The sequence below is a fragment of the Podarcis erhardii genome (assembly GCF_964252035.2).
Source record: "Podarcis erhardii genome assembly, chromosome: 8".
Taxonomy (NCBI): Eukaryota; Metazoa; Chordata; class Lepidosauria; order Squamata; family Lacertidae; genus Podarcis; species Podarcis erhardii.
Window position 1 is genome coordinate 32,904,384 of NC_138499.1, and position 26,595 is coordinate 32,930,978.

At 41.4% G+C, this 26,595-nt stretch overlaps 1 protein-coding gene across 1 annotated transcript; it reads right to left on the reverse strand.

Annotated features, from left to right (window-relative positions):
* Positions 1-1,194: 1,194 nt before the first annotated feature.
* On the reverse strand, positions 1,195-16,856 carry GDAP1 (ganglioside induced differentiation associated protein 1). Its single transcript, XM_081874580.1, has 9 exons — positions 16,764-16,856; positions 14,099-14,136; positions 9,284-9,372; positions 6,974-7,244; positions 6,001-6,193; positions 4,845-5,018; positions 4,393-4,487; positions 3,337-3,451; positions 1,195-2,943 (listed from the first exon to the last, which is right to left on the reverse strand). The coding sequence occupies exons 4-9, from the start codon at positions 7,088-7,090 to the stop codon at positions 2,561-2,563; spliced, it is 1,077 nt and encodes a 358-aa protein (XP_081730706.1). The 5' UTR covers positions 7,091-7,244; positions 9,284-9,372; positions 14,099-14,136; positions 16,764-16,856; the 3' UTR covers positions 1,195-2,560.
* Between the last annotated feature and the right edge of the window lie 9,739 nt (positions 16,857-26,595).

Consider the following 26,595-nt stretch of genomic DNA (forward strand, 5'->3'; position numbering starts at 1 on the left):
AATCCTATCTCCTTTTCTGATTCTAATCATTAGTGAATTAAATTGGAAGATGTAGGGATGGGATCCAAAGTTTTCTCTGTAAACTTAGTCAGACATTGCCATTTATGCACTGCGACTTCTCAGATTTCCCCTTCCAATTGCATCTCCCTTGGCAGCTCTTTGTCAGCCATGTGCTTATGTCCTGCTTGCAGGTTTACCAAAGGCATCTGGTTGGCCATTATGAGACTAGCATGCTGGATTACATGGGCCATTGGCATGATCAGCAGGTTTGTCTAGGATGAGGAGCTTCAAAAAGCAGAGCATATGTGGGAAAGTCAAGTTTGATGAGTTGAAGAAACCACTGACTAACAGTTGTGTGTGTGAAACCTAAGTTCACCTATGAAACCTGTAGGTGGCTTTGGGAAAGTTGCAATCTCTCCACCTAAGCTGTCTCATAAGGTTGTTATGAGACTACTGTTATATCTGGGAATAATTCCCATATCGAAATTGGTGATATTTACTTCTGGAGGTAATATAAGCTCTTGGAAGGAGGGTGGGTGCCTAATAAAACAAATATATGGTGTCATGCCTTAACAATGCCCTTTGTTAGAGCAAAGATTAGTGCAACTGAACATGCAGTACTGAACAAAAAGGCTTGGTGTAAAAATGCTGAGAAAACTTTCCCTTGGTTTTCGCACATACAGTCTGACAATGCAATGTTTGTGATCTGAAAACGAACTCTTTTCTAAATCAAATTTGCTGCAGGAGGACGGGGATTTGCATTTCCCTGTATCATATGGCACAGTATGCTTTCCTTGAGTCATCTGGGTTTGTTTTACTCAAAACAAATCATTTGTCCTACAGCCACCTCTGACACAGTGCATCTTGGTTCAACCTGCTTTATTTATGTAGCCTAAGGGTTACATACATATGTGTGAACACTTCCCACTCCAGGGGAAAAGGTTGGGTAATACAAGTGGCTTCTTCTGATATTTGGAAGACCTGTTCCACAGAACAGAAGATCCTGTCCCAGGGTTGAATTCAACTGAGTCCTACTCAAAGAAGACCCACTGAAATTAATCAGCCGAAGTTAGCTGTTTCCATTAACTTCAGTGGATCTACTCTGAGTAGGATTAGCAAGGGATATCAGACCCCAGTGCCAGATAGCCTTCACACCCTTTCCAGATCTAAAATATAATTACCCCACACTAAACCAATTTTAATCAGAAAGCGAAATACAGTTCATTGGACACAAATCTATTTACAAATGTGTGTGTGTGTCTTTTCTGAAGAAATTATATTTGTGGAGAGGACATTTTCTGAGGCACATTATGGGCTACATTCATACACAGGCACAAAAAATATGCTTACATAGAAAAGCAACACACCTATTGATTTACACTCACAATATCCAATGCATGATGCACAGTGCTTCAGAATAGACTGATGATGCATGACACTCCTGTGCAAAGAATAATCAAGGCACAAATTCCATCAAGGTGTCTCCTCCTAATGGACAATCCACAGAGGTCCAGTGCCTAACTGTTATTTGTGCCTTGAAACCCGTCTGCTATGTTCCTAATAACAATCTACTTTTCATGTGCTTTCCTAATGTGATTTAAATGTGTGCTGCTCTGACAAAGTACATTCAACTAACTGGTGTTTTAGGAAAATGTGTTTTAATCCAGCCATGGTGCAACATATAATTGATGTAAAGCTCCCAATTTTTAGAAGGGCCAAATTTACATAATATATAAGTGGTGGATTAGCAGAGGGCTGATCACACTGAATGATGAGAAATGTTGAATTGCCAAAGACCACATAAAGTAAAATATTAAGGAATGGCTTTTGAGAGAGAGAGAGAGAGAGAGAGATGGGAGAGGGGGGGTTGTATATTCTTTCCAACTGCATATTGCCATATGAGCCACAATTTGAAAAGGAAGTTATATCAGCTAGAATCTTGAGTACTGGAAGCAGAAAGAAGCCTGGAGATTATCCCATTATATTTTACCCCCCTGCAGCTCCAAATGCCCTCCTGAACAGCATGAGTTGAGAGGATGAGAAGTTGACCCAAATCATGTGGAAGTTAACCCAAGTCATTACATGAGCAGAGCACCATTTGTGCAATGTGTATGGTCCTTTCCCCTCCCACAACTTTGGGTAATCCAACCTTCTTCTGGCACTATGCCCCATCCTGTGCTGCTCAGAAGGGGCCCTCAACCATCCAGAGAGATTTTTTTTAGCAGTAGAAAGGGAAATCCCATTCCATAGTTTTCTGCTCCCAGTACTCCAGATCCAAGCTATTCTTTCATTTTTCTTCAAGATTTCATTTCTATAAGTACCTGTGCGACAGCAGAAATCTACTCATATGGGGTAGCCAATATGGTGCCCGCTGATGTGGCTGGACTACAACTCTCATCATCCCTTACTAATGGCCATGAGAGTTGGCTGATGAGGATTGTAGTCCGACCACACCTGGAGGGTGCCATGTTGGCAACCCCTGTACTAATATATAACAATATTGTGGCCCATTACATCCTTGGTGTAATTGGTGGTCCTTTCACAGTTTGGCAAGAAACATCTACAGATAACTTTGCCTTGCTCTAATGGATGACAGCACATTGGGAAACCTCCTCCGGAGACACACCAAAGCAAAATACCCAATTCCAGCTAAGAAGCCAACCAAAAGAGTGGTGCCAAAAATCCTTGGTGCCCTCTTCTTGGCCACTCGAAATGCAGTTGGAAGAACTGCAGAGATTAATATGTTGTTGACATGTCCTAAAACCTTGTGGAATGCTTTTCTCTTCAAGACACGGTCATAATAGGCTTCCAAGTTAGGCCGCTTTCCGTTCCCCCAGTTTCTCCTTGCCAGTCCAATGAACTTCAGTCGATGCAATGTAACAGCAAGGGATACATCGGCCAAGCTGAAAAACTGACCGCAGAGCCAAGGCTGGTGTCCATTTTCTAATCAGAATGAAGGTTAAAAAAAAAGTTAGGTGTTAATAAAAAGTAATAAGATGAGAAGGACCTTGGTCTTATGTTTCTGTCACTGTTTTCTCTATTATGCTCAAATAGCCACCAGCCCCAGATTGTTCCTGGAAAAGGCATTAAATTGTTTGTTTATTTGCATTTCTAAATCTTCAATCTTAAAGCAACAAAAGTGCTTGAACAAGAAAACACTGGGAACCTTTGACTTAACCAATTGCAGTGCTTGGAAGGAACTAGTTTCTTTTTAAAATGAACTTTCCATGTGCTGATCAAATGTCTGATGTGCAGTGCCAATATATCGAACAACATGCAATGCTTTAACTGAGACAGCTACATACTGACCAAGAACTAAATATGAAATTTTCCTACCTGGAGTCTCTTCATTCCTTCTTTGCAGCTCAGTCTCAACTTGATCCAAAACTTTTTCCAGCTCATCCAATATTTTCTGTAAATACTTTATGTTATCATGATCCATCAGTTTAGACTAAGGAAAATAAATAGATTATATATTTAATCTGCAGTCCTATTTCCTGGGAGTAAGCCCCATTGAACATATTGAGTTTTACTTCCGAGGAAGCATGCATAGTATAGTGTCATAAGCCAGGCATCTATGCATCCAGTAGTGATCAGTGGAGTGTCGTAGCTAGAATAGCACTGCTCACCTGACTTTCAAACACAGAGTGTTGTTGCTGGTTCCTGAGAGGTGGAGGGGCAAGATATGGGGAGTGCAGTGTGGGTGCAGCAACAAGAGAGTTCGTTTGGCATGATCACCAGGCAACACTCTGCTGAACTCTCCAGGCCCTGCCCCTCTCAGGAACCAGCAGCAATGCTCAGTACAGTGGTACCTCGCAAGACGAATGCCTCTCAAGACGAAAAACGCGCAAGACGAAAGAGTTTTCCGTTTTTTGAGTCGTTCCACAAGACGAATTTCCCTATGGGCTTGCTTCACAAGATGAAACGTCTTGCGAGTTCTTGCAAGTTCTTGCGAGTTTGTTTCCTTTTTCTTAAAGCCGCTAAGCCGTTAATAGCCGCTAAGCTGCTAAGCCGTTAATAGCCGCTAAGCCGCTAATAGCCGCTAATAGCCGTGCTTCGCAAGACAAAAAAACCGCAAGACAAAGAGACTCGCAGAACGGATTAATTTCGTCTTGCGAGGCACCACTGTATTTGGAAAGAAAGTGAGCAAAACTGGAACCCACTACTGGTTGCATAACAACACCAATACAAGCATAGAACAAACAAGCAACAGTAATAGCAAGGAGTGTGGCCACAAAAGCAGAGCTATTACAAAACATTCCCCTTAACCTTGACTTCTTCTGAAGATACATACATGCAATGACAAGAAATATATCACATTAATATCACATCCAAAAGGAACAGTAGCATTCTAAGTTGGGTTTTTGACTGTCAGATATTGTCCATTCTTACTTTAAGACGTTTCTGCTTCGCTATATAGGCATCTTGAAGATCTGGGTTTTCTTCTGCAAGTTTCTTTAATTCAGACTCAGTATTGCCTATTTGGCCTGAAGAAACAATGAACTCATTAAAAGCTAATAAACCACGTCCATCAAAATACTTCAGTACAGCTATATATTAGAACATATCAGTTAGAAACTCTTTGATTTAAGAACTTGCCAAATGTGCGTTGTCTGCCTGCTCCAATATCTGACATACTTTAAGTATAAACACCTCTCTATCACTGATGCAGATTTAACCCCTAAATACACTATAATTAATTTGATGGAAAACAGTATTTTTTAAAAAAAAATGGTTTTGTTATTGTCAACGGAAATAGTTTTATGATAAACACACAAAAATAGAGTTAAAGCATTCTATCTAACACAGCACAAGCAGAGTTCTCATCAGACAATGGTACATACTACGAATTCTAGTTGTGGCGTAAGCTGGGATCATAGAATCTACTGCTAATTCAGGATGTAGGATGCATCCGTGTGTATAAGCATCCATTGGCAAGGAATCCAGGAGCTCTCTGTAGTGCTGAACCCTGGGATAGTACATGCTCCCTTCTTCTGGAATCAGCCTTGGGATGTTTTCTGGGGTGAAAAATTAGATAGATTAGATAGATAGATAGATAGATAGATAGATAGATAGATAGATAGATAGATATGATAGAGATAGAGATGATAGAGATAGAGATGATAGAGATAGAGATAGAGATAGAGATAGAGATGATAGAGATAGAGATGATAGAGATAGAGATAGAGATAGAGATAGAGATAGATGATGATAGATAGATAGATAGATAGATAGATAGATAGATAGATAGATAGATAGATACAGATAGATAGAGATAGATAGATAGATAGATAGATAGATAGATAGATAGATAGATAGATAGATATAGATATTGATGATAGATAGATAGATAGATATAGATGATAGAGATAGATAGATAGATAGATAGATAGATAGATAGATAGATAGATAGATGATAGATAGATAGATATACAAAGATGATGGTGAGAATAAAATTGAAGGATCAAAGTTTAAAGTCTTAGTCACTGCAATACTGTGATTGGAGAAGGCTCAATTGCAAACCTTAATGCTTTCAGGCAATAGTAGGAGAGCACTATTACCTCATTCAGTGGTACTGCACAAGCTTTCTTTGCAGGGGATCCCAGGTTCAATCCCTGTTGCTTCTAGTTAAAAGGATCAGGAAACAGCTGATAGGGAAATCTCCTGCCAAAGTCCCTAGAGAGCTACTAGTCACAGTAGACAATAATGGGCAAATGAACTATGAGAGAGATGGGAGTAATAAAATCATAACCCATGTCAAAGAGTGGCTATAATTTTTATCCCAAACCCATCCCACAAAGTTTCCTAACCCCATTTTTCAGTGTGCCACAAGGACTAAACTGCACATTATGTGACCCTCCTGGAAGCATTTGGGCATCTGTAGACAATCGGTAACATTTAGGCAATCGTTTGGGCACCTGTAAACAAATCCTCATGCAGCAAGGTGTAATTCACACCCAACATTTACATTACGAAAAATCACCAAAGTACTCTTCTTACCATTCACAAAAGTTTCTTCAAGATAGTCAACAATCTGAGTTGCATCACAAATTATGTTTTCTCTGTGGACAAGTACAGGGACTTCTCCAGATGCATTTAAACGCATAAACCAAGGCTCGTTGTGTTCACTCAGTGGGAGGCTTACATCATGCTCTTCACATTTCAGTCCCTTTTCAGCAATCACCAAACGCACCTGAAAAATATATGTGAACATTCTTGTTGACGATTTACAGCTGTCCTATTAAAAATACGCATTTCCTATTAATAGAGTTTGGAAATACAGATGAAGAATCTGAAACTAACAGCATTATTAAAACATTATACATATAACATTAATTAATTAATTTGTTGCTGTTGCTGCTGCTGCTGCTGCTGTTTTGAAAATGAGTAACATACTATTTAATTTGGTTCAGCATTGCAGGTGGCTTCTGGTAGGGACATGCTCACAACATGATACCCATTAATTTCCTAAGTGCACTCTGTGGTCTCTGTAAAGAAAACCATGTATGAAGAAGCAAGCAAATATTGTTTCTCCCTTTTGCTGATCAATTTATTTATTCTTGGAAACAGCTAACTGTTTTAAATTGAATAAAATTCTATGACAGGTAGTCAGTGTGGTCCATTCTAGATGTTGTTGGACTACAGCTCCCATCATCCCTGACCCTTGGCCATGCTGGCTTGAGCTGGTGGGAACTGAAGTCTAATAACATCTGAAGGGCAACACATTGGCTATCCCTAGACTATGACAATTGTAAGGGCTCTGAGGCCTGTTTAAGAAGCACACTGGCCTCACCTTTCCCTACTCTCCCTTCTCCCTGCTTTCTTCTCCAAATGCATTCTCACAGCTGCATTTAGATAAACAGAGTGTCCATCCATACCCAGCAACCACCTTTTAGGTGGGCAAAACATACAGAGGGAGCTGTCCGGGTTCTGAAATCTGACATTCTTAGAAACAGCCACACTAGCTACTCACCTTTTGGGAACTGAAGGACTGAGTCCAATGATAGAGGATCAGTTTGTCATCTGTCTTCAAATATACTTCAGCTGGAGGCATTTCCCCTGCAGCCTGGTCCTCCTTCTCTTCTGCCATTTCACCTTTTCTCTCGGCTCAACTCACCACTCCGAGATTCTACCTATGAGATTTTGTTCTCTCGTCGTTACTGAGTCTGCTCCATGGACTGAGCATGCTCACTGCTGACAGATGAAGCTGCTGTTCTGACGATGCCCTTAGACTCCCTTGGAACCTGAAATGGGAGAAGTGTTGAAATTGCCATCAGTTTGAACCTAGGGAGATTTAAAAGAGGCACAGAGGGAGAACAACAACAAAAGAACCTATATAAATGCAGAACACAAAGAATTGGAAGAGGGTTCTCTTGTATCCTATTTTCTAATTTGCAAAAAATAAAAAATAAAAATGAAGGCAAGACATTGTGATTCCAGTCAAGAATTTAAATTTGAAGCAGCAAAAACCTGATTGCCAGACAGCCCTCCAAGAATTATTTTATCTGATTTTCACATGTTGAGAAAGGAGGTAAGTTCCCCAAAGAGAAGATTTTTAAAGAGAGCACAGGAAGCTACACTAATCCCTTGCAAGCTCAGCCTTCCATTCCTCTGCTTCTACAATTTGATTAAACTCTTTCCTTGAATTTTAATGGTTCCTCATTACAGTCCATGTTGATTAATTTACCTTGCTTTTGTCAAAGAAGGTTGCATATAATTTTTTTTTCATATTTCAGCATTGTTGCTGTTGTTTAGTCATTTAGTCGTGTCCGACTCTTCATGACCCCATGGACCAGAGCACGCCAGGCACTCCTGTCTTCCACTGCCTCCCGCAGTTTGTAGCTTCGAGAATACTGTCCAACCATCTCACCCTCTGTCGTCCCCTTCTCCTTGTGCCCTCAATCTTTCCCAACATCAAGGTCTTTTCCAGGGAGTCTTCTCTTCTCATGAGGTGGCCAAAGTATTGGAGCCTCAACTTCACAATCTGTCCTTCCAGTGAGAACTCAGGGCTGATTTCCTTAAGAATGGATACGTTTGATCTTCCTGCAGTCCATGGGACTCTCAAGAGTCTCCTCCAGCACCATAATTCAAAAGCATCAATCCTTCAGCGATCAGCCTTCTTTATGGTCCAGCTCTCACTTCCATACATCACTACTGGGAAAACCATGGCTTTAACTATACGGACCTTTGTTGGCAAGGTGATGTCTCTGCTTTTTAAGATGCTGTCTAGGTTTGCCATTGCCTTTCTCCCAAGGAGCAGGCATCTTTTAATTTCATGACTGCTGTCACCATCTGCAGTGATCATGGAGCCCAAAAAAGTAAAATCTCTCACTGCCTCTATTTCTTCCCCTTCTATTTGCCAGGAGGTGATGGGACCAGTGGCCATGATCTTCATTTTTTTGATGTTGAGCTTCAGACCATATTTTATTTCAGCATTAGCATGCATTTAATGATGTCAAATAAAATTTGTACTGCTGACAGCAGGGTGGAAATTACAAACAAAAATAAATATGTTTTAAAACCTAGGGAGCAGAATTGTTTGTGTGCATGAATCAGATGTTTTATTTTCTGTAGGCTACCATAGTCAGCCTATAAAGAAAGGTGGGGAGCCCTTCAAGAATATTAAAAAAAGGAAAGAGCAATGTTAAGTAATGTTAAATAGACTATATGCAAACACAATAGGGGATGTATTGTGAGACACTGTCTACATCTGGCTACTACCGATGTTCTGAATAAGGGCAACATTCAGAAAGTGAAAAATGGTGATGCAAAATCTATCAACACAAGACCAAAATTTGATGATGGAACTCTAGATTAGCCAACTTCCTTAATAAGAGTGTCAAACTGCAATCCTGTACTGAATTAACTTGGGAGTAAGTCCTATTGAAGTCAATGAAGCTTTCTTCTGAGTAGATATGAATAGGATTGCATTGTCAGAAACATTATTTATATTTGTTTATATTATTTATATTTATATTTATATTTATATTTATATTATTTATATTTATATTTATATTATTTATATGCAAGGGTATTATTAATCAGACACATTAAATCTAGATGAATAAATTATAGAAACGTAGCCAGAAAAAGGAAGAGTTCTACAACAATTTAAAACAGGGATTGGGAACCCTTGGCCCTCCACATGTTGCTGTACTACAAGTCCCATCATTCTTGACCACTGGCCATGCTAGCTGGAGCTGATGTCCAACAACCCCTGGAGAGACATAGGTTCTCCATCCCTGCCTTAAAGACAAATACATATACTGTGGTACTAACTTACTTTGATAAGAAACAGCTTCTGATGAAGTACACTCTTGCCTATTATCAAGATTCCTCAAGATTTCTTGCTGTTTCTAGGAATCACACAGCCTGTAGGAGTGATGAACATGCATCCAGTAAACAACATGTCCCTGAATGACCACAAGAGGTCTCCATATTTCGAGAAATGGTTGGGGAAATGGAAGGGATTTGGGAGTTTTTTATCTGTGTGAAGTTCAAAATGAATGAGTTTTAATTTTTGTTAACCAATTATATGCTTTTTGAATCCATATATCTTTGTATCTACCTCTAACTCAGGGTGGTTTACAACAATGTAAAATCATAATACAATAATAGATATATTAAAATGCAAGGCATACACACAAAGAGGAAAGTTTTACTTGAAACCCCCAATGTGCATATAAACTATATTATGTGACATAATTATAAATCATGTGTATATGTGTAAAGCAACAACAACAACAAAACCCTGCAACTCCAAACACATCTCTCTTCTACATGACATTGACCAATGTAGAATCTGCAATCTGCTTGGCTCTTTTCCCATGTTTCCCTTGGGAATTTTCCTGGGGAAGAAACCCCAGCCATTTTGGAAGTTGCTTCCTGTATTCCCAGTTGTACATAATTCTGTACAAAAACAAATGTCTAGAGTAATGAACAGACCGAAGTTCTGGAGCAAATTGAAGGCACCTGCGATAATTATTTCTCTTTAAGGACATAGGGGCACTGCTTTCTCCCTCAGTACCTCATTCGTTGGCAATGAAGGTGGCAACCATTTCAATTTAATACCAGAAGTGCCGTACAAATTGGACTGTCATATTGTGTGCTATCATATTGCACTAGGAGCTTAAGAAGTCACAATTCAGATAAGTTCTTTTAAAAGAAAAAAGACTACTTTTACTACTATTCACTGCTCCACTCAAATCATAAATGTGAAAATGTGATCTGGAAGCAGGGGAATACAAGGATGGACATGGAGAAACAACAGCAGGGCTCACAAATACACTACAAAAGCCATTTAGCTGCTATTATGAAACTTTTGTGTGTGTGTTTTTAAAAAAATAATATTTATTACTTTTCCAACAATTTAAACACTATAAAAAACAAGAACAATACAATACAATACAATACACAAACACTACATAACACTAACACATTAAACTAACAACACAAAACAAGAACAATTTAAAGCACATCAAATAATTTCAATATCTTATTTCCACGACCTCCTCACACCTCCCTTTTTGTATTCCACTTCTTTTAATTGTTTCAGCAATTCCTTTCCATCTTCCTCTGTTTTCTATCCTGTAATTATCTTAGCACATTCTAACCTTATATTCCCTTTAATACTCTATTAATCTGTTTATCCTTAATTCCTTATAACATTTCTACTAAAGCCGTATAACTTCATTCCAACATTTTTCTAACATTCATCTTTAATACTCTATTAATATATTTATACTTAAATCCTTATAACATTTCTACTAAAGCCATATAACTTCATTCCAACATTTTTCTAACACTCATTAAATTTACAGTATTTCCATAAATAATCTTTAAACTTTTTCCAGTCTTCTTCCGCCGACTCTTCTCCCTGGTCTCGGATTCTGCCAGTCATTTCCACCAGTTCCGTATAGTCCGTATAGTCCATCAACTTCATCCTGGTAATCTTCTATCCGATGCTCTTGGCTCTTTTCCAAGTCCCTTCTGCAGATCTTCTTCATATTTATACAAAAACTTTACTTTATCGTCTACTGATCTTATTTTTATTTTCCTTCCTTTGAAACTGAAGGATAGACCTTGGGGAAACTCCCACCTAAAGATGATTTTGTTCCTTCTCAGCAGGGCAACAATATCTCTGTAGTTAGGCCTAAAATCCAAAAGATATTCCGGGATGTCTTTAAAAATGTCCACTCTTGACTGTTGTACTTCTAGGTCCTTCTGGTAATGCCAACCCAAGATTCTATCTCTCTCTTCTTTAATTCGAAGGGTGATCAAGCAGTCTCTTAATCTATTCTTCTCTTTTTTCCCTCCTCTTCCAAGTCTGAAGGCCCTCACAATTCTAAACTCTTCTTGGCCCAAGTCCAAGTCCCAAAAGTCAGCAGATTCCTGTATGAGAAAATCTGTCAAGCTTTCCTTCTCCAATTCAGGTAGGGCTCTGATCCTCAAATTCATCTGTTTTTCTTTGAGTTCAATCATAACAGGCGTCAACTTATGTTCATCAAGTTGCCTCTGTAGGGCTGGGACTCTCTCTCTCTCAAGTTGTGTTACTTTACATTCAGCAGCAACGGCTTTCTCCCTGGCTTCCTCCGCAGTCTGCCATATCAAAGTAGATTCCTGTATCAATTTCTGGATAGTTTCTGTATTGGTATTCACCTTTTGTCCCAAATTATTTATACTTTCTGTATTTAAGTCAATTTTAGTAGTTGCAGCATCCACTTTCATGTTTATCGCGTCTGTTTTCTTGTTAAGCTGTTCCAGTGAATCATTTATCTTAATTAATGCAGCCGCTAAGGCTTTTTCTGTCGACATTCCTCTTGATTTTGAGTGTACTGATGCAAAAGCAGCAGCAGAAGAGGCAGAGGGGCCTGATGTTGAGCCTCTCCTGGATTGCTGCCAAGTCCTCCCAGACCTTAATGTTTTTTCAGCAATTGACTGGTCTGTTTTTTCCTTTCAATTTGCCATAACACTTAAAAAATTCAAGGTCAGTCCCAGAGTCTCACAGTTCTTTATCTTGCAGCTGGAAATTCCCCTAGCCCAGCTCTTGTAAAGCAACCAGTTTCAAAGGCTTCCACTAGGGGGAAACAGTTTCTATTTATATTAATCCGTAATGTCCTCTTTTAAACACAGTTTCCAACAATCCAAAGTTAGTTTCAATTTTCAGTTACTTTTACTCCTTTTTAAAAACAGCCGGAGACAATAGAAATAATGTATTTCTCTTATTTAGCTAGCTGTCAATGAACGTTCTAAACACTGTCAATAAGCATTCCAAAAGACGTCAGTCCTGCTAGCAGCCCGTTTCCAGAGTCAGAGCGGCAGTATTTTAGCCCTCTTCACTCTCTCCTGCAGGCCTACTCAATCCACAACTTTCCCCCCTCTTCTCCTGCCTCCAAGGGGGGGTTTAATGTTCTTTACCAGTGGAAATTTAGTCCTTTACAGAAGGCTTTCCAAGACTTCAGCTTGCAGCCTCATTGCTTCAGTCTATTTACAAAAGGGGAAGACGGACTTCCTGTATTGAACCGCCCCGTTATGATGCCAAATCAAACTTTTAAAAAATCCAATTCTCCCGCTTCAGCTCTACTCACAGGTAATTACTTTAAGATCAAATTGTCCACAGGAAAAAGTCAGCGCTCTCCAGCAACAGCTATGTGGCTTCGCTCCGTGGAAGAAGCAGACGATTCGAAGCACCGCGCCGCTCACCCCACGTCACTCCGGACCCCCAAAACCGGGTTTCCCCACGAGTAGGGGAGGCGCAAAAGGTGCCCGCCGAATCCCACGCTCACAGGCTTCTCCCGCCTGTGATTTTTTACGGGTCTCCGCCTTCACCATGGCGGCCAGACCCAGATTCCCATGGGGCAAATTCCTCCCGATCAGAGGAATTCCGCCATTACCGGAGGTACCAACCCGGAAGTCTATTATGAAACTTTTGTATCCCTCGTGATGCATAACATGACTTAAGTAGCATAATACCGTACTCCAGTTTCCTAGTTGTCCGGATTCAAAGTTAAGACTCTACCCTTCAAGTCCTAAATATACTTAGCAGTGAGATCCACTGGGTCCCATAGGACTTTCTCGTGTGTTGTTGCTTTTAAGAGAGGGGCCAGGCAATTGCTTGGGATTTTTCCAAGCTCTCTTACAGACTTGCTTTGTAATCTCGGCAAGTCACATAAGGTCCTGTTATATCTGCAATGTGAGAGTGGTACGTAAAACTGGACATCTTACCTACAGATCTGCTGCCTGTGTGAAATGAGCCTCAGATCTGATTACTAAGTACAAAATATGGGGATTGCTACATTTTGTTTTAATAAAGAGAGTTTATCTCAAAGACTACAATTGAAAAAAGATTTATAATGAAATTACATTAATGATAAATGCATTCTGCTGTTCTTACCTTACTTTATCCTAGCCTTCTTTTTTTTAATTAAAAAAAAACCATCCCAAACAACTAATGTACTCACTATGGCAAAGCTTCAAATTTAGATTGCATTTCATCTTAGAAATGCAGAAGAGCAAAAACAGAGTCATCCTATACATGTTTCCTCATGAGTCTCAACAAGTTCAGTGTAACATATTTCCTGGAAAGTGTGGTAAGGATTGCAGGCTGACTAACCAGACAAATGAATGCATGTTCTCTTAAACTAAAATATCATGATTATAACTAGATGAAAAATCGTATGAGAGAAGTAACTATTGTGATTTAATTCATATAGCAACTCAGCAGAAAACATTTATGATCTCTAGGAGTCACCCTGCTCTGAAACGACTCATTTAGGGTGACAGTCTAAATTAATTCATGGATCTACTCTGTTTACATGCTCTCCCACTGAAACCCCATTGAACTGTGTAAGTGATTTTCCTGTTGCTTGTGATATTATTATGCTTATATTAAAATCACACTGTCCACAGAAGAATCAGAGCTACCTAAAAGGACAAAACACTCCACTACCCCACGATTTTTTAAATTTAAAATATGATCACCACAATTCATTTCATTTGCAAATGAAAGTTAGCTAATTCAGATTTACTAATGCAGCATTTACTGAAGACTCCTTAGATTAAAAATATCCAGTTGGAAAGAGACAGTGAAAATACAAACCCTGGACTTGTAAGTGAGAATGACGTTGACTGTGTGCCCTGTGTGAGAATGGGAGGGAGAAATTAATAGAGCAGGCAACAGCATGTGTCTGAAATAACAACGTGCATTCAGCAAGGCCACAGTAGACTATTATATCAGCATAGAAAGAAGCAAAGCAGAAAATCCTCAAGAGACCATCTAGCTATTTTTTTCAAATTACATAGAGAAAAGTAAACCCAAAAGGGAAAACATTTTATCATATGTATTGTATTGTATTGTATTGTATTGTATTGTATTGTATTGTATTGTATTGTATTGTATTGTATTGTATTGTATAACAGTGAATTTTTATACATTATTTTATACACCAGGGAAAAGAAAGTTAGCAGGAGGAGAGAGGGAAAGCAAATCCCAGTTCATCCACTATCAGAAGAGGCATCTGCCCCCATCTTTCCCTCTGAGAAAGAATGAACTGTGTCCATGGGAGCTAACACACTAAAATATTTGAGGGTGCTGGGCCCCCACAAAATTGATGGCCATTCCTGACCCTTGAAGTATCCCTATTCTCCAGGGACATCCCTGATTTAGAGAAGCTGTCCCAGTTTCTGATTTGATTCCAGAATGTTCCACTCTTCCTTAGGATGTCCCTATTTTCATTGGATAAAAGTTGAAGAGTATGGAGTTATCTGACCCCCCCCCCGAGCCATCTGAAGGCAATCCTATATAGGGAAGTTTTAAAAAATGTTTTATTATGTTTTTATATATGTTGGAAGCTGCCCAGAGTGGCTTGGGCAACCCAGTAGTAAGATGTGTGGGGTATAAATAGTAAAATTATCGTTATGGAATGGTACGTCCCTATTTTCAACAGAGAAATGTTGGAGGGTATGCCATCCCCATTCAAATGGTTTGTGTGCACTATGTCATGTGATCAATTATGTGTGGCAGGGCTTACCCGAGCCCCCACAATATTTTATTCAAGTTGGCACCCCTGGCTGTGTCCAACAATGATGCTCACTTAGGCCAAATCCCTGCTTAAGAGAGCTTCATCTGTCGGGGAGGGGATGATGGAATTATGCATCTAATGCCTTTATTTGATTGTGTGTCGGCAGAAGAGGAGCACTGCTTGGTCTATCTTGTCCAGCATCCTGATTTCCAGCACAGGCCGGCCAGGATATTCCCAGGAACCGGAGTAAAGTTACACCAGATCCAAACTCTATTGTTCAACTTAAACCACCTTTTTTGCTGGCTTAATTTATGCTGAGTTTCCAGGTCACATGACAGAGCTGAATAGAGTTAGAATCCAGCCTAAGTTCCCCCACCCCCTCTGGTCCTGCCCTCACCACACTCCTCTTTCAGGATTAACACCAGTTTGGGATCCACTGGGCCCAGCTCAGCCAGCTGAGTCAGGATGGGGGAGATATGCCGGCATGCGTCTGGCTGAGCCAAGAAGTAGGGAGAACATGAGAAAGCCCTGCTGGATCGGTTCAAAGGCCACCATCCGGTTCTGACAGTGGCCATCCAGATCTCTATGTGGGGCTATTTGTGATTCAGAAGCTGCTATTCAGAGGCATACTTCTGGCAGTGGAGGGAAGTCCACCCACGATTTCCTTCCATATGTAACAGCCAGTAACATTGCCAAAGAGCAAAGGAGACCAAAGCAGTGTGAGAAGATGGACGAGGAGAAGAAAAAAGAGAAACAAGAGAGATAGTAAGGCTTATGGGCAAGACTGCATCATGACTGCATCCAGTCAAAAACTTGAATTGCATGCCATCAGTAAGTTTTGCAATTTGTAGCTAAGAGCACATATGTTTCAAGGAAGATAAGCACGTCTTATCCTGCCCATTCTACAACAATACTGCTGGATGTCCATTTTCCAAATAGGTGAGATGAAAACATGTCTAGGCCCCTCAGTGAGTCTGCGGCTGAACCAGGAATTCATTTGACATCAATAGCCAAAATGCTATTCACAAGGCTAATTTCCTCTTCCAAAAAACCCCCAAAATAAAGGCAGCCTGCCCTCTGAAAAGTTGTCAAAAACCAAATTCTTTTCTCATATATCACTGATTTCATGTATCATTGCTCCAAAGTCAATGCAACTATGCTCTGTAACTTTCTGATTACTCAGGGTTTTGTCTATACCTCTACACAATACAACTATGCAAAACTGCAGGTTGTATTTAAAAAAAAATCAAAACAAAGGAAGAGTTAGTGATTGGAGGTGGTGATATTTTAAAAAGACATGTACCAGTACTGTATTTCATCCTTTTAGAATTTATATTTCACAGGCATTTCTCAGCCAACTGAAAAGATAGTTGGAAATATTTGTGCATGGTGGATAAATATAGTGCTCTCCAGTGCTTTTTTTCTTTTTTTAAAAAAAAGGTATTTGAAGAAGTGTGAATGCACATGAAAGCTCATACCAAGAACAAACTTAGTTGGTCCTAAGGTGCTACTGGACATATATATATATCAAAATGGCTACCTACCTGAATCTTTAAAAAAAATGTTTAGGGGTACTCTCACCATTTTATACTTCAAATCGGGGAAAATAAAAACAGTAAATGGACAAAAGTACAAAGATTCACACATTGTTTAGGGGGCATGAGTACCCCTGCGTACCCCCCAGGGGGGGAATCACTAGTGCTCTCTCATTTGAAAGCATTTTTAAATTAGTGAGAGAGATACATGGAATATTGAGAGGGTTTTGTCTACTCCATTTTGTGTTAACACTTTCATACTTCCACCACAGATGGTTGTGTAACACCAAAGAGAATATTAGAGGCAGAGAAAGAACCCTTTCAGTCTTCGCTTTTCATTATGCAAGGAGTTGCATGCTTCTGTCAGTGCCACAAATAACAGCAAGCTCTCACGCAGAACACACTCCCATATCTTGAAACACTGAGTCAGCTGCTGCTTTAATATATGGCCCAAGAAGTTAACACTCTCTGCTCGGGGACCATATGCCCTCCTCCTGTTTTTGCTTGATGTCAGCTTGATCAGGACAGGAATTAAGTCTCTCTTAACCACAGCTACTTTTGCAAATGTTTTATCAAAGCCTTTGAATGCCTGGCAGCCAATGGCCCCACTGGGTACTGGGAATGTGATCTGGGTCTCCGAGTGAAGGAGCAGCATGACCATATTTACGGCTGTTGCTATTCTAGGGCAAGCATGCTGCCTCCTCTCTCCTTGGCACCAGAAGCACATTGCCTGTCCCTTCGTCTTTCAACACTCACTTCTAGCAAGAGAGGATGAAGTGAAACATACAGTTTACTTGGGAGGAAAATTGCTTGCATGCATCAGTCTTTTTAATGGTGGGGGGGAGGGAGAATCTTAACTGGATACCCACCCTAGGTATCCACTGTACACAATAACATGGTTTAGTGGCAATTTAATACGCTTCTTATATTTAGGCATTATAGATCTATAACTCTTGCAGCCTGTTCTTTGCTTATAAAATACAGCTAATCTCAAGTGTTGGGTCATACAGGTTCAAGGCTGTGTTGGGTTATCATCACCTACCACATCTTGGCTTGCCGTCATATTTAGCAAACTGTATAAAGCAAGCATCAGCATGCTTGTTGGGTGCTGCAAACACTGCAAAATTCCTACATGTGAAACACTTTTCTGTAGGTATTAGCATGCAGCACCGTTGTAGATTTACCACTGTTAATGCTCACCTGCACATCTGTTTTACTGGAAAGTTGCAGTGAGCAAGAGCTTCAAAAATGAGGTTCAGATCTGTGTTATTGTCATGTCTCATGCTCTGTTTAGAGGTGGAATATTAATTATTATCCCTGTTTGCATTTCATTTCATTTACAACTTCAACTTTACCACCAGATGAAGTGTAGCTGATGGGTCTCAAACCTTTGGTATTTGCCAACATGTGAATATAGGCTCCAGTGAATTGAGTCAAAGAGACCAATTGTGGGTGCTGTAGAGGGAAATGAGGGACAGATGGAACTTGTCAACCTGGGAAGGCAGCCCATCTAGAAGAAGGAAAACTCTGATCCTAAACCTTTCTGCCTTGTGGCTATATTCATTCATGAGAAAGGCTTGGGAAGTAAACTCTGAGGAAAAATCTGTACATGCTGCCAGGTGAATCTTCTTTGGGAGAAGAAAAGGCTAAAGTGTAAGTCTTACACAAATCCAGACTGGAGTCCCTAAAACAACGTATTGTATGCCTCCTTCCGGCAACACCTTCAGCGAAGCTAGTGCCAAACATTTTGCTCTGCTATCCTTTGGACCACATCAGTGAGACCGAGAGGGGGATACTGTTATCTGGGCAGCCCAGGACCTCCATACACACTGTCCAGGCTTGCACCTCAAAGAGGTCACTTTGGTGCTGCTAACACAGCAAAAACAACACAGGAGGCAGCAATTATAAGTTACTGGTCTCTGCAGACACAGCAGGCACTGTGAATTCTCCAGCGGTTTGACTTCACCTCCAGAGGTGAATTCCATTGCCTCTTGAGACAGGTGAATGCCAACAAATTTGTGTGTGTGTAAGAGAGAAGGGTGTGTGAAAGTTAATAAGCTAGAAACCATGGTCCCTCATCTTCTTCAGAAACCTCCACTGAATAGTAAAAGTGCAATGAACTTGTGTCTGTGTGGGTGCAGGAGGGGCAGACTACACACTTGCCCTATATTTTGACTTACTGGTGTATATATCTAATCTCATCAAACCTTTTATTAGTGTCACATACAACATCCAAAACAAATCAATACAGAATTACCACTTCCCCAGTGGCACAAAACATTTGCTAAAAGAAAGGAGGCAGAGCAGTCTATCGTCACATCTCTTGGTCTCCAGGGAGATCAGACGTCTGCAGTGTATTTCGATGACAAAAAACCAGATAGAGATATTTAGCCACTAACTTGGTGAGCTCCTGATCATTCCCCAATAATAGAAAACGTATGACCTCTGACTCTGGTTTCCGTTTGGGGATACAGAGTTGATCTAGAAATTGCTGGTGGAGATCAGCATATAGTTTACAATTGAGAACCATATGTGTAAGGGTTTCCACCAGCTGGTCTTCACCTGGGCAAGTTCTTTCTCCTTCCACCCTGCCCGAGAACCTTCCCCAAAGGAGGTTTGATGGATTTGAATTAAACCTGGCCAGCGAAAATGCCCTTCTTTCTTGAGGCTTAAGCAGAAATTCAAGATAATTATGGTTAGTTTCATGTGCCCAAGAAAGTTGAAAATAAAGAGAGGAACATGTTTTCTCTGATGGTGTATATACACATCACATCCTACAGGTTCAGTTCAGGTCATTTGTGATTATATCAAATTTAGGATGCACAGACAATCCCATGTTGCAAAGGACAACATGGGATTGTCATCAGAGCTTGCAGGGCAGCAGCGTTTGATCCATCTTTAGATTTAGGGGAGCTAGTCTCAAACGTTTGTTGGGGGAGACCTAGGGTTTTTTGGGGGGGAGTTATTTGTCCTGTCTGCACGCTTCTTATGATGGAGGGCCGCTGTAGCCAGCCCCAACGACACGTTCTCAAGATGGAGAGTGAGGGAACAGCTGCAGTCGCCTGTGGTTCCTGCATAATGTTTGCCATCTTGCCAAAGGTTGCAGGCAGCTTTACCTGCAGCAATTGCATGTTGATTGCCCTCTTAAAAGACAAAGTCCAGCAACTGGAGGAACGTGTGGCTACGCTCCAAAGAATTAGAGAGCTGGAGCTCTTCTTGGAAGCAACAGAGCACACCGTCTCCACCAAGGAGGAGACAGGGGACTCCCCTGAGAAGGAGGCTAGTTCACCAACATAGGAGCCAGATATCTGGAGAAACGTGACGCAAAGAAGTAGGAGGCCCAGGGTTCGCTCTGATTGTTTAGAAATGCACAATCACTTTGAGGTCCTCTCCCCTAGCATGGAAGACGAAGAGCAGACTCCATTTGAGGATCTCTCCCTCGTTACAGTCGATCAGGTATATGAAGACGAGCAGCAAAGTCAGTCCTCAGGGAATGTGCAGGCGACCTTGGAACGGACAGCTCACGGAAGAACCCCGACCAAACCTAAGAGGAGGCGTGTAGTGATGATAGGGGATTCCCTACTGAGGGGAACAGAAGCAGTGATCTGTGGGCCTGACAAGATGTCTCGGGAAGTGTGCTGTCTCCCCGGGGCTAAGATCCAAGATGTAACTGAACGACTGCAAGGAATCATAAAACCCACTGACAAATACCCCTTCCTCTTGGTTCATGTGGGAACCAATGACACTGCAAGCAATAGCCTCCAGAAGATCAAAAGAGACTATGAGGCTCTGGGCAGGAAATTGAAGCAATTAAATGCACAAATTATCATCTCATCTGTCCTCCCAGTTGAACGACGTGGCCCAGGGAGAGAGGGGGAAATAGTGGAAGTGAACAGCTGGCTTCGCAAATGGTGTAAACAGGAACGGTTTGGATTCTTAGATCACGGACTGCAGTTTCTTGAAGATGGACTTCTGGCAAGCGATGAGCTACACCTCACAACGGTTGGGAGGAATGTTTTTGCCAAAAATCTCAGAAACCTCATCAGGAGGGCTTTAAACTGACTAACGTGGGGGAGGGAGACAGTGCTCCTGAAGGTAGGAGTCTATCAATTGATGAAGATGATCATCCAAATGTCAAAGACCAAATGGAGCAAACAGCACACAGACCTAGTGGTGGGAGGAAAAAGTCCTTAAATAAGAGACACGGGGGAATGATTAATGGACTTCAATGTCTGTACACTAATGCGCAAAGCATGGGTAATAAACAAGATGAGCTTGAGCTCTTGGTATAGCAAACTAAATATGACATAATAGGCATCGCTGAAACCTGGTGGGATAAGTCCCACGACTGGAATGTAATAATGGAGGGATACAATCTATTTCAGAGAAACAGACCAGACAAGAAAGGAGGAGGAGTGGCGTTATATGTCAGGGATGTGTATACCTGTGAAGAGATCCAAGATTTAGAACCTCAAAGCCAAAGTGAGAGCATTTGGGTCAAAATTAAGGGAGAGAAGAATAACAGGGACCTCATTGTGGGAGTTTACTATAGATCCCCAAGCCAAACGGAGGACATAGATGATGCCTTCCTGGAACAGATGGCCAAGCATGCAAAAGGAAGGGAGATAGTAGTAATGGGGGACTTCAATTACCCGGATATTTGCTGGATGTCCAACTCAGCCAAGAGCATAAGGTGAAACAGATTCCTCACTGGCCTTGCAGACAACTTCGTTGTCCAGAAAGTGGGAGAAGCAACAAGAGGAACAGCCATTTTAGATCTGGTCCTAACCAATGTTGATGACCTGGTTAGTGGGGTAGAAGTGGAAGGATCATTAGGCGCGAGTGATCATGCTCTTCTGAAGTTTACTATACAGCGGAAAGGAGCAGCCAAGCATACTAGGACTCAATTTCTTGACTTTAAGAAAGCCGACTTCATAAAACTTAGGGAAGTGCTGGGTGAGATCCCATGGACAGTAATACTAAAAGGAAAGGGAGTTCATGATGGCTGGGAGTTTGTTAAGAGGGAGATAGTAAAAGCACAACTTCAGGCAATACCAATGAGACGGAAACATGGAAGGTGCCTAAAGAAGCCAGGGTGGCTATCTAAAGAACTTTTAACTGAGTTAAGATTTAAAAAGGATGTGTACAAAAAATGGAAAAGGGGGGAAACCACCAAAGAGGAATTCAAACAAATAGCCAGCACGTGTAGACACAAAGTCAGAAAAGCTAAAGCACAGAATGAACTCAGGCTTGCTAGAGAGGTTAAAAGCAACAAAAAAGGCTTTTATGGGTATGTTCGTAGCAAAAGGAAGAACAAAGAAACAGTGGGGTCACTCAGAGGAGAAGATGGTGAAATGCAAACAGGGGACACAGAAAGGGCTGAACTCCTCAATGCCTTCTTTGCCTCAGTCTTCTCCAATAAAGAAAACAATGCCCGACCTGAAGAATTTGGAGCAAATGATTCAGCAGAGGAAACACAGCCCAGAATAACTAAGGAGATAGTACATGAATACTTGGCTAGTTTAGATGTATTCAAGTCTCCAGGGCCAGATGAACTGCATCCAAGAGTATTAAAAGAACTGGCAGATGTGATCTCAGAACCACTGGCAGTCATCTTTGAGAATTCCTGGAGAACAGGCGAAGTCCCGGCAGACTGGAGGAGGGCAAATGTTGTCCCTATTTTCAAAAAGGGGAAAAGAGAGGACCCAAATAATTACCGCCCAGTCAGTCTGACATCAATACCAGGGAAGATTCTGGAGCAGATCATTAAGCAAACAGTCTGTGAGCACCTAGAAAGGAATACTGTGATCACCAATAGTCAGCATGGATTTCTGAAAAATAAGTCATGTCAGACTAACCTGATCTCGTTTTTTGACAGAATTACAAGCCTGGTAGATGAAGGGAACGCAGTGGATGTAGCCTACCTTGATTTCAGCAAGGCATTTGACAAGGTGCCCCATGATATTCTTGTAAAGAAGCTGGTAAAATGCGGACTTGACTATGCTACCACTCAGTGGATTTGTAACTGGCTGTCTGACCGAACCCAAAGGGTGCTCATCAATGGTTCCTCTTCATCCTGGAGAAGAGTGACTAGTGGGGTGCCACAGGGTTCTGTCTTGGGCCCGGTCTTATTCAACATCTTTATCAATGACTTGGATGATGGACTCAAGGGCATCCTGATCAAATTTGCAGATGACACAAAACTGGGAGGGGTGGCTAACACCCCAGAGGATAGGATCACACTTCAAAACGACCTTGACAGATTAGAGAACTGGGCCAAAACAAACAAGATGAATTTTAACAGGGAAAAATGTAAAGTATTGCACTTGGGCAAAAAAAACGAGAGGCACAAATACAAGATGGGTGACACCTGGCTTGAGAGCAGTACATGTGAAAAGGATCTAGGAGTCTTGGTTGACCACAAACTTGACATGAGCCAACAGTGTGACGCGGCAGCTAAAAAAGCCAATGCAATTCTGGGCTGCATCAATAGGAGTATAGCATCTAGATCAAGGGAAGTAATAGTGCCACTGTATTCTGCTCTGGTCAGAGCTCACCTGAAGTACTGTGTCCAGTTCTGGGCACCACAGTTCAAGAAGGACACTGACAAACTGGAACGTGTCCAGAGGAGGGCAACCAAAATGGTCAAAGGCCTGGAAACGATGCCTTATGAGGAACGGCTAAGAGAGCTGGGCATGTTTAGCCTGGAGAAGAGGAGGTTAAGGGGTGATATGATAGCCATGTTCAAATATATAAAAGGATGTCACATAGAGGAGGGAGAAAGGTTGTTTTCTGCTGCTCCAGAGAAGCGGACACGGAGCAATGGTTCCAAACTACAAGAAAAAAGATTCCACCTAAACATTAGGAAGAACTTCCTGACAGTAAGAGCTGTTCGACAGTGGAATTTGCTGCCAAGGAGTGTGGTGGAGTCTCCTTCTTTGGAGGTCTTTAAGCAAAGGCTTGACAACCATATGTCAGGAGTGCTCTGATGGTGTTTCCTGCTTGGCAGGGGGTTGGACTCGATGGCCCTTGTGGTCTCTTCCAACTCTATGATTCTATGATTCTATGATTCTACAACAGGCAGACTTTCAAGCACAGCATTAAGCCACCCTGTAATCATATGCACATTTATGTTCTGCTTGAGGGCTTCCCATAGGCATCTAGTTGGCTGCAGTGAGAACAGGATGCTGGACTTGATGAGCCTTTTAGTGTAATCCAGAAGGGCTCCTCTTATGTTCTTATAGGGCAGCACGGAGACAGTGTTGATTGCAGGATGCCAAACAGGCCTCATGTGCCAGAATAGAAGCGGACACACCTGCAATAAAGCATGTCATCCCAGCCCAGGAAAATTGGCTTCACATCCAGTAAGTCCCATTGAAGTAGCAAAATATACTTCTGAGTAAGCATGCTTAGGACAGTACTATTAATAAACAATGAAACTTCCTATGCACTACGGTAAGTCCTATTGAATGCACGGGGGCTCAACTCAGAACAAGCATGCCTACTGTCAGTTCTCAATGTCCGAATACTTCTGTTCCATGTTTTTTAAAAAGCCTGTCGTGGCTGGGTCTTGGATATAATCTAACAAGAAATTAGATATTAGTGTCTGCAATGATGTATAACCATCTGTGTAACCAGATGTTGTAAACTCAAGTGAAAATGTTGAGCATTAGCTTTCTGCATCACACAGAAAGAGAGTAAATATGATGAACTAGATCAGTGTTTCCCAACCTTGTGCCTCCAGCTGTTTTTGGACTACAATTCCCATCATCCCTTGCTACTGGTCTTGCTAGTCAGGGATGATGGGAGTTGTAGTTCAAAAACAGCTGGAGGCACAAGGTTGGGAAACACTGAACTAGATGGTATAGTTCAATGCTACATATTTCTATCCAGTATTTATTGCTAACAGGTAAGTATCCTTGAGATATTAGCCTCAATTGGCTCTAGAAAGCTCAATGATTGTTGCCCATCTCCGCTCATGAGCTCACCTGCAGAACCAAAGAGAAAAATAAGGGTTTGGTTCTTCCCAGCATGATATATACATGTGGGCAAACTGGAGGAGAGGAAAACAATACTTAACAAAAAGCATATGAAAACAGCGGGATAGCTGAGTGGTTGACATGACGGTTGATGCAAAAGTAGAACCCTATGTAATCAATGTGTTTGAATATGGTTGGTAGAGCATCTGCCTTGCATGCAGAAAGTCCCATGTTTAACCCCGGGCATCCCCATGTAGGACTGAGAGGGATTTCTGCTTGAAACCATTGAGAGCTGCTGCCAGTCAGTGCAGACATTACTGAGCTAAATGGACAGATGGCCTGATTTTGGTATAAGGCAGCTCCCTGTGTTCCTATGTAATAAAAACAAATGATTCTCATTTGACCTCGTGAGTTACTTCCCAGTTTTCCACCTGTGTAATTCTTCGCTCGAAAAACTTCAAGAAATATATCTGAATAAATATGTGTGTGTTGTAGTCAACTAGGTTCTACTCAGAGTCGACTCACTGAAATTAATGAAATTAACTTTGTTATGTCAATTACCTGGATGTAACCATGTTGTACATAACCTTGGCAATGCCTGCCTTTCTGAGGAAAGGTCTAAGCTGGTGCTACACTAATTACCTCTGTTTCCCTTATTCAAGACTTTTGTTTTTATCATTCTACTGCATGAGGAGATGAGACTGATGCTGGCTTTCCTAGTAAGTTTATGACTAAGGTAAGATTTGAACTGAAGACTTCCTCGCAGCCCACACTTCTGGCAAATAACAATGCCAGTTCACATTGTTCTACAAAATGCACATGTCTTCAACAGGGACTCTATTGTTTTTCCATTTGTGAGACTATCATTTAACCCTGGACACTGCTATTCCTCCTTGGAGAGAGGGACTGACATTTGACTGTCATTCCACTTACAGGACTGTCATTTAACTGCCATCCCACTCTGAACACTCAATCCTTCTCGTTCCCATGGCAACCTACATTCCAACGTTTCTCCAAGGCCCCCTTCCTATAGTTTTTTATTTCCATTTTCCCCCTTGCCTGCCATAGTTTTCCCTACCTTCCATTTTGGTACACCAGTGCCTCTGTATTACCCCCTCTATTGTTCTCTGACCCCTACCCATTCCTCAAGTCAATTCATCTTTCCTTTCTGTTGCTGAATAAGCTCTGGCTTCTGCAAAAATATTTGCAGTCCCAGAAGGAAGTACCAATGAGGTCAAGGTAGACAGACAGGTAGTTTATTTTGTTTTGGCCATAGGCCATCCGCAACAGAGGTTATTTCCAGCACTTATAGAAAGCCTTGTTCTCCTGACTTATCTTTATTGTTCTACAGTCACTGTTCTAGCACCCAGTTGTTTGTCAAGCCCTGTTTCGTGGGAATGCTAAAAGCTGACTTTTGATTGAGATAGGAACTATACTTCATCAATTTATTAGTTCCAGATCTTACCTACATATGTAATTCCCCACCTGCCACTGCCTGCACCATTTGATTCTCACAGCAACCACTTAATTTTTTAAAAAATCTCTAACAGTTTACATGACAGTCACTTCACATAGAGAATGTTATTTTTAAATGGTCCCCACCATAAGAAACAACTGTGGATCTGTCCCGTGTGTTCCTATACATTTTACAGTTTGGACTTTCTTACTGTAAAACACTTTGATAAACTTCTTACATCAAGCAATTTTAAGAACGTAAGCAGAGCTGTGCTGGATCAGGCCCATCTCAGGGGCTGACCTTGGTAATATGCTGCCCTGTGAGAGGCCATTTGACACCCTTCCCCCAGCCCTCACAGGCTTTGGGAAGGATGTGCAAGGCTCCGGCAGGGTCCTAGAGCCCTCCTATCTACTTCCCAAAGTCAGGTAAGTGCCCCCCCCCCCCCCGCGTTGGTACAGAGGACTCTAGGACCCTGTCAGAGCCCTGGCACCTCCTTCCCCAAGCCATATATGCACCTACTGGGCTTTGAGAAGGTGCTCTCCTCAGCTGCAGGCCCTGTACAACTGCACTGAGCACACTGCCCTAAATCCACCTCTACCCATCTT

What these genes read in the sequence shown, in the direction of transcription:
- GDAP1 (XM_081874580.1), bottom strand. Translation starts at nt 7,090, where the DNA reads ATGGCAGAAGAGAAGGAGGACCAGGCTGCAGGGGAAATGCCTCCAGCT. An exon ending in AGTCCTTCAGTTCCCAAAAG is followed by an intron (nt 6,194 to 6,973) that starts GTGAGTAGCTAG and finishes TATATTTTTCAG; the next exon opens with GTGCGTTTGGTGATTGCTGA. An exon ending in CGCCACAACTAGAATTCGTA is followed by an intron (nt 4,488 to 4,844) that starts GTATGTACCATT and finishes TTGTTTCTTCAG; the next exon opens with GCCAAATAGGCAATACTGAG.